Source organism: Stegostoma tigrinum, chromosome 8, assembly GCF_030684315.1.
Source record: "Stegostoma tigrinum isolate sSteTig4 chromosome 8, sSteTig4.hap1, whole genome shotgun sequence".
Taxonomy (NCBI): domain Eukaryota; kingdom Metazoa; phylum Chordata; class Chondrichthyes; order Orectolobiformes; family Stegostomatidae; genus Stegostoma; species Stegostoma tigrinum.
The window spans coordinates 87443587-87463269 of NC_081361.1; the positions used below are offsets into that span (position 1 = coordinate 87443587).

General features: G+C 42.3%; 1 protein-coding gene across 1 annotated transcript in view; it reads right to left on the bottom strand.

Moving 5' to 3' along the window:
* Positions 1-19683, bottom strand: part of hfm1 (helicase for meiosis 1) — a 196441-nt gene that overhangs the window by 41581 nt on the left and 135177 nt on the right. The window contains exons 21-23 of the mRNA XM_059647692.1: positions 9195-9242; positions 5616-5713; positions 5075-5209 (exon numbers count right to left, since the gene is read on the bottom strand). Of these exons, the coding sequence (XP_059503675.1) occupies positions 5075-5209; positions 5616-5713; positions 9195-9242 (281 nt within the window). The remainder of the gene's footprint in view (positions 1-5074; positions 5210-5615; positions 5714-9194; positions 9243-19683) is intronic.

Sequence of the window (19683 nt, forward strand, 5' to 3'; positions counted from 1 at the left end):
AACTGGCCAAAAATATAAAGGAGGACAGTAAAAGCTTTTTTAGGTATTTGAAAAGAAAAAAAAATGGTTAAGATTAAAATTGGGCCCTTGAAGACAGAAACGGGTGAATTTATTATGGGGAACAATGAAATGGCAGAAGAGTTGAATAGGTACTTTGGATCTGTTTTCACTAGGGAAGACACAAGCAATCTCCCAGATGTAATAGTGGCTGAAGGACCTAGGGTAATGGATGAACTGAATGGAATTTATATTAGGTAGGAAATGGTGTTGGATAGATTGTTAGATCGACCTGATGGTCTGCATCCCAGGGTACTTAAGGAGGTGGCTCTAGAAATTGTGGATGCATTGGTAATCATTTTCCAATGTTCTATAGATTCAGGATCAGTTCCTGCGGATAGGAGGGTGGCAAATGTTGTCCCACTTTTTAAGAAAGAAGGGAGAGAGAAAACAGGGAACTATAGACCAGTTAGCCTGACGTCAGTGGTGGGAAAGATACTGGAGTCAATTATAAAACATGAAATTACGACTCATTTGGATAGGAGTAACAGGATAGGTCAGAGTCAGCATGGATTTATGAAGGGAAAATCGTGCTTGACTAATCTTCTGGAATTTTTTGAGGATGTAACGATGAAGATGGACAAGGGAGAGCCAGTGGATGTAGTATACCTGGACTTTCAGAAAGCCTTTGATAAAGTCCCACACAGGAGATTAGTGAGCAAAATTAGGGCACATGGTATTGGGGGCAGAATACTGACTTGGGATTGAAAATTGGCTGGCTGACAAGAAGCAAAGAGTAGTGATAAATGGGTCCCTTTCGGAATGGCAGACGGTGACCAGCGGGGTACCGCAAGGTTCGGTCCTGGGACCGCAGCTGATTACAATATACATTAATGATATAGATGAAGGCGTTAAAAGTAATATTAGCAAATTTGCTGATGACTCAAAGCTGGGTGGCAGTGTGAAATGTGAGGAGGATGTTATGAGAATACAGGGTGACTTGGACAGGCTAGGTGAGTGGATGGACGCATGGCAGATGCAGTTTAATGTGGATAAATGTGAGGTTATCCACTTTGGTGGCAAGAATAGGAAGACAGATTACTATCTAAATGGAGTCAAGTTAGGTAAAGGGGAAGTACAACGAGATCTGGTTGTTCTTGTGCATCAGTCAATGAAAGCAAGCATGCAGGTACAGCAGGCAGTGAAGAAAGCTAATGGCATGCTGGTCTTCATAAAAAGTGGAATTGAATATAGGAGCAAAGAGATCCTTCTGCAGCAGGGCCCTGGTGAGACCACACCTGGATTAGTGTGTGCAGTTTTGGTCTCCAAATTTGAGGAAGGACATTCTTACTATTGAGGGAGTGCTGCAAGGGCTCACGAGGTTAATTCCTGGAATGGTGGGACTATCATATGTTGAAAGATTGGAGCGACTGGGCTTGTATACACTTGAGTTTAGAAGGATGAGAGGGGATCTGATTGAAGCATATAAGATTATTAAGGGATTGGACACTGTGGAGGCAGGGAGCATGTTTCCGCTGATGGGCGAGTCTAGAACCAGAGGACACAGTTTAAAAATAAGGGGTAGGCCATTTAGAACAGAGTTGAGGAAAAACATCTTCACCCAGAGAGTGGTGCATATATGGAATGCTCTGTCCCAGAAGGCAGTGGAGGCCAAGACTCTGGATACTTTCAAGAAAGAGATGGATAGAGCTCTTAAAGATAGTGGAATCAAGGGTTATGGGGATAAGGCAGGAACAGGATACTGATTATGGATGATCAACCATGATCATAATGAATGGTGGTGCTGGCTCGAAGGGCCAAATGGCCTACTCCTGCACCTATTGTCTACTGTCAAGATCAGGTTGAATGTTGTCCAAGTCTTATTGCATACAGATGTGTATCTGAGTAACTGTTAATGGAATTGAATATTGTGCAATTAACAATGAAAATATCCACTTTTGTTCTTATATTGGTGGGAAGATCACTGGCGAAGTAGCTGAAGTTGGATGGACCTACAACACCAATCCTGGGCTTAGACGATTTGTCTCCAATAATCACAAACTCAGGGATAGACATGACTCCCAGTAAAGAATCTCCTGGACTCCCATTATCCTGAATACAGCTAGGGGTCCTTAACACCGTGTTTGTTCAAATGCTCCTTTGATATAAAAGAGATCACTTTCATTCTTTCTCTCTCTTGGTGGAACGGTGACTCCATGCTTAGTACTGCTATCTCACAGCACCAGGAACCCGGGTTTAATTCCACCCTTGGGCGACTGTCTGTGTTGAGTTTGCACATTCTCCCTGAGTCTGTGTGGGTTTCCTCTGAGTGCTCCGGCTTCCTCCCACAGTCCAAAGAATGTGCAGGTTAGGTGGATTGGCCATGCTAAATTGCCCATAGTGTTCAGGGATATGTAGATTAGGTGGGTTATAGGGGGAATGGGTCTGGGTGGGATGCTCCAAGGGTCTGTGTGGACTCGTTGGGCTGAAGGGCCTGTTTCCACACTGTAGGGATTCTATGGATTCTTCAGCTTGATCTTTACCCAAGTATTGACCAGACAAGGCTGTAATGAGGTCAGGAGTAGAGTGGCTTTGGCAAATCCCAACTAAGCATCAGTGAGCAGGTTATTACTATGTAAGTGCGCTACACAGCACTCAAAATAACACCTTTCACCCCTTGACTAATGATCAAAAACAGGCTAATGGAAGCAGTAATGAGTTGGATTGATTTTTCTTCTGCTTTTTGGGGATGGATTATTGCTGAGGGGCTTTCCACATTGTTAAGTAAATGCCAATATTGTAGCTGCATTGAATCAGTTCTGCTACAGTGTCACTAATTCTCAACATAAATCTTGAAAATTAACGTCAGGATGTTGTCAAAGTTTAAATCCTTATCAGGATCCAGTGCCCTTATGTTTTTTGACATGACATGAAATAAATCCAGTTGGCTAACAACTGGTACCTCATGTGGTTTCTCATTGAAGATGAGCGCAATTGCATCAGCTTTGACTCTTGTACTGATGTTCTGGGATGCCCTCCTCTGCCTATTAGTTATTTAACATCCACTATGTTCCCAAATAAGTAAGGCAGGACTGTGAACCTTAAGTCTGATTCTTGTTTGGGAGCACTTTGCCTTTTCTATTGCACACTGCTTCTGCTTGTGGCATACAAAGAGCTCAGTGTTGAAACTTCATCTGCTGCTCCTGGCATGTTTTGCTGCCCCTTCACTAAACCAGGATTGATCCCCTAGTCTGATGGAAATGATACAGTGAGGGATATGTGGTTCAATACAATTCTTTTGCTGCTGACAGGGCTCAGCACCTCATGGAAAGCCAGCTTTGAGCCACTGAGTTAGTCCAGAGTTCTAAGCCTTTCCCGTTAAGTGGGTTGATAGTGCCACACAACATAGTGGGAAGTATCCTCAATGTATATCAGGGACTTCATCTTTGCAAAAACAATGCAGTGGTCAAACCTATTTACCCTGTAATGGACAAATGCATCTCTTTCAGGTAGAATGGCAAAGGCAAGGTCTATTAGTGGTTACCCTCTTTTCACCACCTTCCACATGCATTGTCTGACAGATATGTTCTTTAGTCAGGCCTTGCACCACCAGCTTGATGGTGAGGTTCCCCATCCAGCAGACATATTGTGCCTTTGTCATCCACAAAGCTTCTTCCACATGGTGTTCAACATGAACATACCGAATCACCATGTGAGGCAGGGCAGCAGATTCCGTGCCCATGTTTGATTTGATGTCATGAGACTCCAGAAGGCCTGGAATCAATGTTCATGATTCCAATCATCTCCCTCTTGACTGTACATTGCTGTGCGACATCTCTTATGAGCATATCCTGTCCCATTGGCAGGGATGATGATTAAAGTTTTTGAGAAGATTTGCAGCTCGGGTTGTGGTGGTGCTGTTGATTTGTTTGCTGAGCTGGTAGGTTGGTTCACAGGCATTTCACCACCATACTAGGTAGCATCATCAGTGTGCCTCCAATAAAGCATTGTTGGTCTGTCCCACTTGTTATTATGTGGTAGGATCTGATGTGGTGGTTGGCCTCATTTCTGGTTCTGCTTCGTAGTGGTTGGTATATAGGATCTACTCCCACATTTATTGATGGAGTTCTGGGTTCAGTACCAGGCCTCTAGGAATTCCGGACAGTGATGGTGATATCTAGGATACAGTCATAATCATCCAATTACACCTTACTACGTCAGGCTGTTACTGGACTAGTCTGTGAGGCAAACCTCCCAATTTTGGCACAAGGCCTCAGATGCCTTTGCAAAGTCCACATGCCTGGGTATGTCATTTTAGTTTCCAGTGCCAAGGTCAATGGTTTTATTCCTTTTGTGGGGTTGGTTTGGAAAGCAGTGTGTGACCAACAGCATGGGTCCAATTCTCATTACTGGCTGGAGTTACCGTAAAGGACTCTATTTCTCAACCTCCTCTCACCTGAGGTATGGTGACCCTCAGGTTAAATCACCACCAGTCACCTCTCTCTAATGAAACAGCACCACTACGGTCGTTGTTTCTTTTGACTTTTCTGAAGCTGTTAGTACAACTGAATGGTTTCCCAGGTTGTTTCAGGGAGCAGTTAAGAGAGTTAACCATGCTGTTGTGTGTCTGGACAACATTCTTTTTGGTCAACTGTTTTGGCATTCATGATAACTTAGAGTAACTTCATTGTCAGAATTAAAGAGACTAGTTTTCAATGATAATTTTTTTTAAAAAATGTACTAATTATTTGCATTTAAATTCCACCTTGTTTCAACACTGAGCTCTTTGTATGCCAAGAGCAGAAGCAGTGTGCAATAGAAAAGGCAAAGTGTTCCCAAACAAGATTCAAACCTATGAGTCCCGTTTTTAGCCAGGATCAATGGACTTTCAGTCCAGGGATATTTTTTTTTTGTTCACAGTATGTCAGTGTCATTAGCTAGGTAAGCATTTAATTATTCATCCCTCATTAATTACTGCAATGCCACTGTCTCTCCCTACGAAATACATACTATAAATCGTCAAAAGAATAATATCTCATAACCTTACTAAAAAGATATGAAGTACTGATGAGCTTACCAATTTTGTCAAGTTGTCTGGAGACATATGTAGAGTTCTCCCAAAGTTTAGCCCTAAAACATTTGGCTAAGATCACTGCATTCAATAGTGCCATAAAGTTTTTACTTTCTTGTTGCATAAGCAATTCTGAAAGGCCTATTGATCAAATATTAGAGAAGACTGAATTAGAAGGCAGAGTTCCCTTCTGATAAACTTAAAATTCATTCAACCTTAAAACTGTCAGTTGCAAGAATGCAGAAAAGAAATATATCTTCCATTTTCAATATCTGACTGTTACTTACAGTGGACAATTGTTTAGAGCTAGTAAATGAAATTATTCAGTGAAGAAAAATAACCTAGTTGAAAAGATTGCTATGTAAAAGTCATCACTAACTTGTACATTTTCATTACATTTTATATAAAACCAGTATTACTGATTACTTTTTATGCTTAATGATATTGAAATTCCAATATTTTTGTGTTTAATCTCTATTCATTAAGCAGTTAGGAAAAAATACAAAATACTATTTAGTGCTGAAAGTAATATTTCATTTTTACCTACATTTTGTAACTCTCACACCACACTTAAAAATCTTGGCTACATCTTGAGTTAATGTAAACTCTTGAACTGGAATACATCCTAGTTGGGCTTGAATTAGGCTGCAAGAGAGGAAGCATATTCTATACACAGTAGAAATCAAAAAAAAAATTAAAGGGTGAAGGTAATAATGGTCAAACAACAAAAATGTACAAGTTGCACTCCAAAGAAGTAACTGAACTCAAATTCTGTTTTTCTTGCTGCAAATACTGCCAGACATGCAGAGATTATTTTATTCACACATTGGATGTGGGCTTATCTGGCTAAGCCAGCATTTATTGCCCATCCACAATTGGCCAGAGAATAGTTAAGTGTCAACCACTTTGTTGTGGGCCTGGAGTCACAAGTAGGCCAGACTGTATTGACAGATTTCCTTCCTTAAAGGACATTCGTGAACCAAATGGGGTTATTCCACAATCGACAATGGTTTCAGGGTCACTATTAGAATTCAATCAAATTCATCTGTATCAAATTCAAATTCCATCATTTGCTATAGCAGGATTTGAATCCCAGTCCCCAGAGCATTAGCTGAGTTTCTGGATTAATAGTCTAGTGATAATACCACAAGAACATTGCCTTCTCAGTGGCAGCAACAGCATCGGAATCTAGAGTCCAGAGCATGGCAGCAGCAGGGTCCACAGGACTTTGACAAGCCCGAATGGCAGTAGGGGATCAAGCAGCTGGCAGACCGGTTGGTAGCTGGCAATGAAGCAGCTGGTGAGCATGAATGCTGGTTGGTGATGAAGCAGCTGGCAAGTCCAAATGTTATTCACTGGTGAAGTAAATAGTGAGACCAGATGGCATTTGACAACAAAGTGGCTGGCAAGCTCAGATGTTGTTTGCTGGTGATGCAGATGGTGAGCCCGGCTGATGGTTGGTGGTGATGGACTCAGCCCAGTGCTCATGGGGAAAGCCCAGCATGGAGTGATTGCAGGCACATGGGTTTTGAAGAACTGTAATGGTGAACTTTTAACGGTACTTCTTTATTTTTCTACACTGTACCCAAGAGTTTGTACCTGGGCACCTTTGTACCTAAGATGGTGCTATGAATGGTGACTTTGTACACTTTTCACTGTACTCCAGTACTTCTGCACTTGAGTACATGTCAATAAACCTAATTCTAATTTGTTTTCATTCTGTTTCTCTAACTGTTTTATTTTTGTTTCAGATCTTTAGTACCTGCAGCATTTTGCTTTCACTACACTATATTGCTGGATGTATGAGAGATTTTAATAATTTATTCAGTATGTATATGGTTCTAGAATTTATACATTCCTGCTGGCCCCAGCCGCTGCCACTGCGAAAGCAATGGTATCACTGATATCTATTCATCCAGAAATTCAGCTAATGATTTGGGGACCAAGGTTCAAATCCAACCACATCAGATGGTGGAATTTGAATTTGATAAAGATGAATTGAATTTGATTGAAAGCACTGTCAATTGTGATTATGTGCAGCCTTGGCTTATTTCTTTTATAAAGCTATTATAAAAAGAAAATTACCAATTAAAAAGGTTTTGTGTAATTTTCCACTACTGGTTCCTCATTGAAAGAATATTTCGGGTCTAACCCTTAAGTATTATGTAAAAATTATAGATTACTTTTAAACCATTTAATTATCGGGTTGATGAACCTTTTACTTCTTCATACTTTTGTAACTAGGTATAGAAATTTGATGCTTTTGTTGTTTAATAAGAATTTAATTATCTTTCCCACTAATCATTTCTAAGTCAAAGTTAGATCATTAATCACCCAATGCGGAATTGCAAAAAAAATTGAGGTACACATCCCTACAAAACTAAACCAGACTATGAGTGAAAGCAAGATGTCTCCAAAGTTCTTGATGGAAAAATCAAAGGAACAATTATTCATGGGCTGCCTTTGCATCGCCTCTTATGCTTGACTCATAGGAGTGAATTTCTGGAAGCACACAGGACTATTTAGTTTTTGAAGTGCAAAGAATCAAAAATTAAAGTTCTATCAAGGAAAAATTAAATACAGACTTGTCACACACTTAGATTTGGTATACCATTACAAGGACAAATAATTAACAAATAAATTTACAGAGTTGATTCTTGTTTGAGTACTTTCAATAGGAGTGCTTCATTAGAAAATTAGCCTTCTTTGTATACCTGGCAATGATCAAAATTTTGCATTTGGCAGGAATTCAGCAAGAAATAAAGACCTAGCATCTCAAGGAATGTTATTGTAAAGAAAAATGCTGACAATGTCAGAAAGTGCATACCCAAACTGTTGAATATACAAAGCAAAGCAATTGAGAATGGATATCCAGGTAAGGTATATCTAAAAGGGCCATAAAGTATGCTAAAATGTAGGTGTATCTCTTAGTCACTATTTCTTGTTGGGATGGGATGATGCAGGGAAAAGAGTCAGTATTAGAGGGATTGGTTTGGGTAGGGTGTACTGACAGTGGGAATTAATCAAATGCAAAGAAGGATATTGTCTCAGAGAAGACATAGCTGGGAATTTATTGGAGGGCAAGTAGGCTATTCAACCAGTGGAAAAAATGCTCATTTGGAGTTTAGACACCTGAGCATTTTGAAAAATACTGTTTTCTTTTCAGGTATATTTTTTCATGATAACGATTGTGGTTAAGGGATCAGAAACTCAAGTTTTGGAGATAATAAGGTATGAAGCTGGATGAACACAGCAGGCCAAGCCAAGCGGCATCTTAGGACCAGGAAAGCTGACGTTTCTGGCCTAGGCCCTTCTTCAGAAAATGAAGAAGGGTCTAGGCCCGTAGATGAAATACCAAGGTGGAGAGCTGGATGAGCACAGCAGGCCAAGCAGCATCAGAGGAGCAGGAAGGCTGAAATTCCGGGCCTAGACCCTTCTTCAGAAATGGGGGAGGGGAAGGTGTTTCTGAAATAAATAGGGAGAGAGGGAGAGGTGGATAGAAGATGGATAAAGAAGGGTCTGATGAAGGGTTTAGGCCCGAAACATCAGCTTTCCTGCCCTTAAGATGCTGCTTGGCCTGCTTTGTTCATCCAGCTCTATACCTTGTTATCTCGGATTCTCCAGCATCTGCAATTCCTATTATCTCTGACACAAATTTTGGAGATATGGTTAGCTTTCATTCCAATTATTAACCTTCCTATTATGCAGGCGCATAAGCAGCTACCGTTGTGCTGCATTCAGCTTTTAGTAATATTGTAGTTCAATAAGCTGTCTTTGACCTGCTCATTCGGGTGAGATTAGGTCACTGCCTGTCACATCCAGGTTTCTGTCTGCCATGGAAGATGGGAAACTAAATTGGCAGGTCACCAGGAAACTGCTAATGAATTAAATGCGCCATAACATTATTATCTAACTGACAAAGTATTAACACAAAATGCCAGTTTATTACTAAACTTATGTTGTCATTTGACAATTTTAAGTTGAACGCCTTAACTGGTCATTTTTAAGACTGTAAACCTGGCAATTTCAGAATTCAAGTACAAGTGATTTAGTAGATTGTGAACATTTATGTCTAAACAATATGACTAAAGTTGCATGCAAACATCATGATTTTAAACTCTCTTACCAATTCACTTTCATTTCATTTGTTTTTACTTTTCCTTCTAAAGGGAATCTGTTTTAATTGAATCAGAGAAAATGTCAATAAAATCATGGAACAGTTTTTTTAATTATAGAAATGTCAATTTACCAGGGGAAACATGACTACGTACTGTTATAGCATGATGGAATTGTTCCAGCACAGAAGGAAGCCATTCAGCAACTCAGGTGATCCTACTCCCTCATCATTTTCTCGTAGCCCTGTTTATCTTCTCTCTCTGGGTGTTCATTCAATTCCCTTTCAAATACCATGACTGAATTCACCACATTCTTACGCAGTGCATTCCAGATGCTAACCATTGACTGCATATAATTGTTATTGTCTCATTTGCCAATTACCTTGATTTGGTGTCCTGTGGTTCTCAAGTCTTCTGCCAACAAACACAGTTTCTCTCCATATATTTTACAAAATTACTTATGACTTTGAACACCTCAAACCGATTTCCTCAAAACCTTCTATTCACTCAGGAGAATAGACAATCTATCCACATAACTGAAGATGTTCTTCCCTGGATACATTCCTCTAAGACTCTTCTACACACACTCAAATATTTTCCCATCCTTCCCAAAGTGTTGCATTTAAAATTGGACAATAACTCAGCTGAGGCCAAATTAGTTGTTTTGTAAGGTTCGATGTAGTATGAGGTACAAGAAGAATAAAGAATTTCAAACATCATGTTGCCGTTCAACAAGGTGATATGGATAAACCCCATAATTACAGATATCAGTTTAACTTTAGCAATGGGGAAGCTTCTTGGAACAATTGTTTCCAATAGAAATCACATAGAAAAGACAGTTTGATTAGAGTAAGCATGGACTTCCAAACAGAAAATTGTGCTTAACTAATTTTCTGGAGTTTTTTTGAAGAGGTAACAGAAATGTCAATGATGACAATGTTATTGATGTGGTTTACATGGGCTGTCAAAAGGTATTTGATCAATGGTCACATCTGAGGAAGCTGGGACCTGTTCAAGAGGGACAGTCTTCACCCAAACAGTGAGATGACCAATCTTCTTGTGGGTCGTTTTGCTTCTGAAAATATGAATGCATCTCCATCATGGTCCCATTGTCAATCTCCTCTGCACCAACAAAAAAAACCCCAGTCTATCTAAGTGATTGGAGGAACTGCAGATGCTGCAGAATCTGAGCTAACAAGGTGTAGAGCTGGATGAACACAACAGGCCAAGCAGTATCTGAAGAGCAGGAAAGCTGATGTTTCAGGCCCCCTTGACCTGTCCATCCTCCCTGGACCGGCCTATCCCCTCCTTAACTGCCCACCTACACTCACCTCCAACTCTGCCTCCTTGATCTGTCTGTCTTCTCTCCATGTACCTTCTCCGCTATCCATCTTCTACCTGCCTCCCCCCTCTCTATTTATTTCAGAACCCCCTTCCCCTCCCCCATTTCTGAAGAAGGGTCTAGGCATCAGCTTTCCTGCTCCTCTGATGCTGCTTGGCCTGCTGTATTCATCCAGCTCTACAGCATGTTAACCTGGACTATTAGTTAAATGGTGAAAAATTACAGCCAGCTGCTGTGCAGAGGGACCTGGGTGTCCTTGTGCATGAATCAGAAAACATTGGTTTGCAGGTGCAGCAGGTAATTAAGAAGGCAAACGGAATCCTGTTCTTCATTGCCAGATGAATTGCAAGATCGGGATTCCCGGAAGGTATGTTGCCTCCCTGGTGCCAGGGTCCGGGACGTCTCCGATCGGGTGTATAAAGTTCTGAAAGGGGAGGGTGAACAGCCAGAAATCGTGTTACATATTGGCACAAATGATATAGCCAGAAATAGGTTTGAGGATATAAAAAGTGATTTCAGGGAGTTAGGATGGAAGCTGCAGAGCAGGACGAACAGAGTAGTGTTCTCTGGTTTACTACCGGTGCCACGAGATAGCGAGGTGAGGAACAGGGAGCGGGCGCAGCTGAACACGTGGCTACGCAGCTGGTGTAGGAGGGAGGGTTTCAGATATGTTGATAATTGGGATGCCTTCTGGGGAAGGTGGGACCTGTACAAGAAGGACGGGTTGCATCTGAACTGGAAGGGGACCAATGTCCTGGGTGGAAGGTTTGCTCGAGTAGTTCGAGAGGGTTTAAACTAGTATGGCAGGGGGGTGGGAACCTGAGCTGTATACCAGAGATGAGCGTTGATGCAGGTGAGGCAGTAGCAAGAGGTAGACCAGCTAGTGGGAAGGATTTTCCTGGGAAGGAACCAAGGGATCGGTTAAAGTGTGTTTGCTTTAATGCAAGGAGTATCAGGAATAAAAGTGATGAACTTAGAGCATGGATCAGTACCTGGTGCTATGATGTTGTGGCCATAACAGAGACATGGGTTTCTCATGGGCTGGAATGGTTGCTGGATATTCCAGGGTTTAGAACATTTAAAAAGAATAGGGAGGGGGGAAAAAGAGGAGGGGGTGTAGCACTACTAATCAGAGAGGGTATCACAGCTACAGAAGCTTCCATTGTCGAGGAAGATCTGCCTACTGAGTCAGTATGGGTGGAAATTAGGAACAGCAAGGGAGTAGTCACCTCGTTAGGGGTTTACTACAGGCCCCCCAATAGCAGCAGGGAGATTGTAGAAAGCATAGGTCGACAGATTTTGGAAAAGTGTGGACGCAGTAGGGTTGTTGTAATGGGTGACTTTAACTTTCCTAATATTGATTGGAACCTCCTTCGAGCAGAAGATTTGAATGGAGCTGTTTTTGTAAGGTGTGTTCAGGAGGGTTTCCTAACGCAGTACGTTGACAGGCCGACGAGGGGAGAGGCCATTCTAGACTTGGTGCTCGGAAACGAGCCGGGGCAGGTATCAGATCTTGTGGTGGGAGAGCATTTTGGTGATAGTGACCATAACACTCTCTCATTCTACATAGCTATGGAGAAGGAGAGGATTCGGCAGAATGGGAGGATATTTAATTGGGGAAGAGGAAACTATGATGCGATTAGACACGAGTTAGGAAGCATGGACTGGGAGCAGTTGTTCCATGGTAAGGGAACTATAGACATGTGGAGATGGTTTAAGGAACAGTTGTTGGGAGTGATGAGTAAATATGTCCCTCTGAGACAGGCAAGACGGGGTAAGATAAAGGAACCTTGGATGACGAGAGCGGTGGAGCTTCTAGTGAAAAGGAAGAAGGTAGCTTACATAAGGTGGAGGAAGCTAGGGTCAAGTTCAGCTAGAGAGGATTACATGCAGGCAAGGAAGGAGCTCAAAAATGGTCTGAGGAGAGCCAGGAGGGGGCACGAGAAAGGCTTGGCAGAAGGAATCCGGGAAAACACAAAGGCATTTTACACTTACGTGAGGAATAAGAGAATGGTCAAAGAAAGAGTAGGGCCGATCAGGGATAGCATAGGGAACTTGTGTGTGGAGCCTGAGGAGGTAGGGGAAGCCCTAAATGAGTTTTTTGCTTCTGTCTTTACGAAAGAAACGACCTGTGTAGTGAATGAAACCTTTGAAGAGCAGGTGTGCATGCTGGAATGGATAGAGATAGAGGAAGCTGATGTACTGAAAATTTTGTCAAACATTAAGATTGACAAGTCGCCAGGCCCGGATCAGATTTGTCCTCGGCTGCTTTGGGAAGCGAGAAATGCAATTGCTTCGCCACTTGCGAAGATCTTTGCATCCTCGCTCTCCACTGGAGTCGTACCTGAGGACTGGAGAGAGGCAAATGTAATTCCTCTCTTCAAGAAAGGAAATAGGGAAATCCCCGGCAATTATAGACCGGTAAGTCTCACGTCTGTCGTCTGCAAGGTGTTAGAAAGGATTCTGAGGGATAAGATTTATGACCATCTGGAAGAGCATGGCTTGATCAAATACAGTCAACACGGCTTTGTGAGGGGTAGGTCATGCCTTACAAACCTTATCGAGTTTTTTGAGGATGTGACTAGTAAGGTTGATGAGGGTCAAGCTGTGGATGTGGTGTATATGGACTTCAGTAAGGCATTTGATAAGGTTCCCCATGGAAGGCTCATTCAGAAGGTCAGGAGGAATGGGATACAGGGGAACTTAGCTGCTTGGATACAGAATTGGCTGGCCAACAGAAGACAGCGAGTGGTAGTAGAAGGAAAATATTCTGCCTGGAAGTCAGTGGTGAGTGGGGTTCCACAGGGCTCTGTCCTTGGGCCTCTACTGTTTGTAATTTTTATTAATGACTTGGACGAGGGAATTGAAGGATGGGTCAGCAAGTTTGCAGACGACACAAAGGTCGGAGGTGTCGTTGACAGTGTAGAGGGCTGTTGTAGGCTGCAGCGGGACATTGACAGGATGCAGAGATGGGCTGAGAGGTGGCAGATGGAGTTCAACCTGGATAAATGCGAGGTGATGCATTTTGGAAGGTCGAATTTGAAAGCTGAGTACAGGATTAAGGATAGGATTCTTGGCAGCGTGGAGGAACAGAGGGATCTTGGTGTGCAGATACATAGATCCCTTAAAATGGCCACCCAAGTGGACAGGGTTGTTAAGAAAGCATATGGTGTTTTGGCTTTCATTAACAGGGGGATTGAGTTTAAGAGTCGTGAGATCTTGTTGCAGCTCTATAAAACTTTGGTTAGACCGCACTTGGAATACTGCGTCCAGTTCTGGGCGCCCTATTATAGGAAAGATGTGGATGCTTTGGAGAGGGTTCAGAGGAGGTTTACCAGGATGCTGCCTGGACTGGAGGGCTTATCTTATGAAGAGAGGTTGACTGAGCTCGGTCTCTTTTCATTGGAGAAAAGGAGGAGGAGAGGGGACCTAATTGAGGTATACAAGATAATGAGAGGCATAGATAGAGTTGATAGCCAGAGACTATTTCCCAGGGCAGAAATGGCTAGCACGAGGGGTCATAGTTTTAAGCTGGTTGGTGGAAAGTATAGAGGGGATGTCAGAGGCAGGTTCTTTACGCAGAGAGTTGTGAGAGCATGGAATGCGTTGCCAGCAGCAGTTGTGGAAGCAAGGTCATTGGGGTCATTTAAGAGACTGCTGGACATGTATATGGTCACAGAAATTTGAGGGTGCATCCATGAGGATCAATGGTCGGCACAACATTGTGGGCTGAAGGGCCTGTTCTGTGCTGTACTGTTCTATGTTCTATGTTCTATGTTCTATGAATGAGGTTTACAAAGAAGGAGATTATGCTGCAGCTGTGTAGGGTGCTGATGAGGGCACACCTGAAGTACTGTGTACAGTTTTGGTCTCCTTACTTGAGAAAGGATGTACTGGCACTGAACAGGCATGCAGAGAGGGTTCATTAAGTTGTTTCCAGATTTGAGAGGGTTGGCTTTTGAGGAGAAACTGAGCAGACTAGGATTATACTCACTGGAATTTAGAAGAATGAGGGGGATCTTATAGAAATATATAAAATTATGAAGCAAATAGATAAGATAGAAGCAGGGAGGTTATTTCTACTGGCAAGTGAAACTGAAGCCACGGGGCATAGCCTCAAAATAAGAGGGAGCAGATTTAGGACTGTGTTGATGAGAAACTTCTTCACCCAAGGGATTCTGACTCTATGGAATTCACTGCCTGATGAAGCAGTTGAGGCTACCTCATTGAATGTTAGAGCAAAGATAGATAGGTGTTTGAATAGAATTAAGGGTTATGGTGAATGACGGGTAAGTGGAGCTGAGTCCATGAAAAGTAGCCATGATCTTGTTGAAAGGCGGAGCAGGTATGATGGGCCAGATGGCCTTCTCCAGCTCCTCTTTCTTATGCTCACACAAGAGACATGCGAGGTGATTTTTGGGTCATGGAAGAAAAGGACAGAAGCAATGTGGATACAAAATTGAATGAGTTGTGGAACAGGAGGTAATGGTCTATGAATGTTGTTTCCAGGCTGGTGTAAGGTTTGTAGGTGAGTTCCCAGGGTTGATACTGGAATTCCAGGGTTATGATCCAATGACAGTAAAGGAACGGTGATATGTTTCCAAGTCAGATGGTGAGTGGCTTGGAAGAGAACTTGCAGGTGTTGGTTTTCCCATGTATCTGCTGCTCTTGACCTTCTAGGTGGAAGTAGTCATGGGTTTGTGAATTTCTGCAGTGCAAGTTGTAGATAGTGCATACTGCTGCTACTGAATGTCAGTGGTGAAGGGACAGGATACTTGTGGATACTGCCAATCAAGCAGGCTATTTTGTCCTGGGTAGTTTCAATCTTTTTTAATGTTGCTCGAGCTGCACTGAGCAATTGCCTGCTAAGTGATGTTTAGTTTGAGTTCTGCCTGGACCACTTAAGCCTTGGTTCAAACATGGAAAAAAGCGGTGAATTCTAGAGGTGAGGTGAAATCCAGAGGTGAGGTGGATTGACAGCCCTGGCATCAAGGCTGCATTTAACTGAATATAGCACCAAGGATCCCGAACAAAACTAGAATCAATGGGGATCAGGGACAAACTCTCCATTGATTGCAATCTGCCTGGCACATAGGAAGACGTGTGAGGTTGTTGGAAGTCAGTCATCTTAGCTACAGAACATCTTTGCAGGGGATCTTCAAGGCTGTGTCCTCACCATCTTCTGCTATTCCATCAATGACTATTCCTTCATCATAAGGTCTCAAATGAGGATGTTTTCCAATGATTGCACAATGTTTGGGACCATTTGCAACTCCTCAGATACTGAAGCTAGGCTCATGGTTGAATGTAACAAGATAGGGACCATATCAAGACTTAGGCTGACAAGAAGCAAATAACATTCATGCCACACCAGTACCAGGCAATGACCATTTCCGAAAGGAGATAATATAATCACTATCCCTTGACATTCAATGGTGTTACCATTACTCGACATTGAAATCCCCCACCCAGAGTACATTTTGACCCTTGCAACCTTCAGTGCTTCCTCCAAATATTATTCAACATGGAGGAGTAGTAATTCATCAGCCTAGCACAGATGATACATGGTAATCAGCTGGAGGTTTGCTTGCCCATATTTAACACTGAAGCCATAAGGCTTCATCGATTCCAAAGTCAATGTTGAGGACTCCCCAGGTAACTCCCTCCTTTGTATATCACAGTGCCGCCATCTCTGCTGGTCTTTCCTGCAGTGGAACAGGACATATCCAGGGATTGTGATGATGGTGTCAGGGTCTTTGTCTATCAGGTACGATTTTGTGAGTATGACTATGTTAGGCTGTTGCTTAACTATGAGAGAGCTCTCTCAATATTGGCACCGGCCTCCAAATGTTAGTGAGGAGAATTTTGCAGGGTCGACCGGACTGTTTCTGACATTGTCTTTTCCAGTGCCTAGGTTGATGCCAGTTTCATTTCTTTATTAAGATTTCATTGCAATTGATAAAACTGAGTGGCTTGCTGGGCCATTTCAGACAGCAGTTAAGAATCAACCACATTGCTAAGGCTCTGGAGTCACATGTAGGCCAAACTAGATGTGGAACAGCAGGTTTCCTTCCCTGAAGGACATTATAGGGTCATACAACATGGAGACAGATCCTTCAGCCCAACATGTCCATGATGACCAAGTTTCCTTAACTAAACTAGTCCCTTTCTTCTGCATTTGTTCCGTATCCCTCTAAACACTTTCTATTCATGTATCTATCCAAATGTCTTTTAAATGTCGTAACTGTATCTGCATCTACCACTTCCACTGTAGTTCATTTCACATACAAACCACCCTCTGTGTGAAAAAGTGGCCCCTCAGTCCCTTTTAAATCTTTCCCCTCTCACCTTAAAATTATGCTCTCTTGTTCTGAAGTCCCCAACCCTGGGGAAAAGACCTTTGTCATTCACTTTATCTCGGCCCTTCATGAATTTCTGTAAGGTCACCTTTCAACCCAGCTTATCCAGTCTCTCCCGCAAACTGTCCAGTCCTGGTAACATTCTTGTAAATCTTTTCTACACCATCTCCAATCTAATAATATTCTTCCTATAGCATGGCAACCAGAACTGTGTACAATACTCCAAAAGTGGCCTCACCAATGTCCTGTATAACTGCAACATGATGTCTCAACTCCTATACTCAAAGTGCTGATCGATATAGGCAAGCATGCCAAATGCATTCTTCAACCCCCTGTCTACTTGTGAACCCACTTTCAAGGAACTATATACCTGCACTCCTTGATCTCTCTGTTCTACAACATCCCCCAGGGCCCAACCATTAACTGTGTAAGTTCTGTCCTTTTTGTCTTATCAATATGTCACACCTTGCATTTATCTAAATTCAACTCCATTGGCCATTCTTCAGCCCATTGGTCCAATCAATAAAGATTCCTTTGTAATCTTAAATAACGCTCCCCACTGTCTAGTATACCACAAGTTTTGGTGTCATCCAAATACTTACTAACCATGCATCCTGCAGCACCAATCTGTGTGGAACATTGCTGGTCACAGGCCTCCAGTCTGAAAAATAACCCTCCACAACCACCTGCTGTCGCCTACTGTCAAGCCAATTTTGTATCCAATTGGCAACCTCTCGCTGAATCCCATGTGATCTAAAGTTACTGAGTTTACTATGCAGAACCTTGTCAAAGGCCTTACTAAAGTCGATGAAGATAATGCCTACTGCTTTGCCCTCATCTATCTTTTTGGTCACTTCCTCAAAAAACTCAATCAAGATAACAAAGTGTGGAGCTGGATGAACACAGCAGGCCAAGCAGTATATTAGGAGCACACAAGCTGATGTTTTGGGCCTAGATCAATCAAGACATGACTTCCCGTTCTCAAAACCATGCTGACTATTCCTAATCAATCCTCGCCTTTCCAAATGCATGTAGATCCTTTCTCTCAGAATCCCCTCCAACACATTATACACCACTGACGTCAGACTGAGCAGTTTATAGTCCCTAGGTTTCTCCTTGCATCCTTTCTTAAATAAAGCCACATACACCACCCCCCAGTCTTCCAGCATATCACCATGGTTGTAGATGATACATATCTCTATTAGGGACCCTGCAATTTCTTCCCTAGATCCCACAGTGTCCTACGATACACCTTGATCAGGTCATGGAAGATTTATCTATCTTTATGCTTTTTAAGACCATCAGCAACTCCTCTTGTTATGTTGTCTGTTTTTAAGACATCAATATTTATTTCCTCGAGTTTCCTTTCTCCAGTATTTGTTTAGTAACTCTCCCATCTCTTGTGTTTCCAAACATCAATCTTTAAAGTGCCCATTCTCTTCCTAGTTCCTCTTTTGCCCTTAATATCTCTTTGGGTCATGCTTAGCCTAATCTGCAAAGGCTATCTCAAATCCCCTGATTTCCCTCTTAAGAATGCCCTGACTTGATCCCAGTTGTCTACACCTGACAAACGCCTCCTTCTTATTCTTGACAAGAGCTTCAACATCTCTATTCATCCATTATTCCCCACTTTTCCTAGCCTTATCTTTCACTCCAACACGAATATACTACCTCTCATCTCTTGTTATCTCACTTTTGAAAGTCTCCCATTTGCCTGTTGTCCATTAGTGTGCATTTTTTTTGACAGTCAACAATGATTTCATGGTCATGAGTAAATTCTTAATTCCAGACATTTTTCATTGAATTTAAGCTCCACCATCTGCTCTGGCAGGGCTCAAACCTGGATTCCTAGAACACATTAGCTGATTTTCTTGATTAATAGTTGAGCAATAATACCATTAGGCCATTGCTTCTCACTCGTTTGGCACCACATCCACAAGCATCCATTCCCTTCACCACTGATGTTCAGTACCAGCTAAACCATATACAAGATGCACTGCAGAAATTCACCAAAATCCTTAGATAACACTTTCCAAACCATTGCTCGTTTACATTGAGAAGGTCAAGGGCGGTAGATGCATGAGAACACCACCACCTGCAAGATCCCCTCTAAGCTATTCACTATCCTGACTTGGAAATAGATCACATTTCTTCATTGTCACTGGGTCAATATCCTGGAATTCCCTCCCTAAGGGCACTGCGGGTCAACCTACAGCATATGAACTGCAGTGGTTCAAGAAGGCAGCTCACCACCATCTTTTCAAGGGAACTAGGTATAGACAATAAATGCTGGCCAGTCAGCACCACGCACAGCCCATGGCTGAAAAAGAAATGGCAATGGTCCTGGTGCTGATCTCTGGGGGACACCTACTGTACTATCTTCCTCCACTCTGAAAAGCAGCTATTTTTCACAACTTACCATTTCTCTTCACTCAACCAACATCATCAATCCTGTTGTCTCATTGGAAAACTAAATCAAGCTTAATATAGTAAAAATCTACGATTATATTCTAGAAAGAGAATTTTAAAAGGCTTGCTTATTCAGCCAAAAAATCAAGTTCTTAAAGTCTGCATCCTATATTCACTCATTTAAGAGATAATGGGACTGCAGATGCTGGAGAATCTAAGAAAACAAAGTGTGTAGCTGGATGAACACAGCAGACCAAGCAGCATCTTAGGAGCACAAAAGCTGACGTTTCAGGCCTAGACCCTTCGTCAGAAAAGGGGGATGGGGAGAGGGTTCTAAAATAAATAGGGCAAGAGGGGGAGGCAGATCAAAGATGGATAGATGGGAAGATT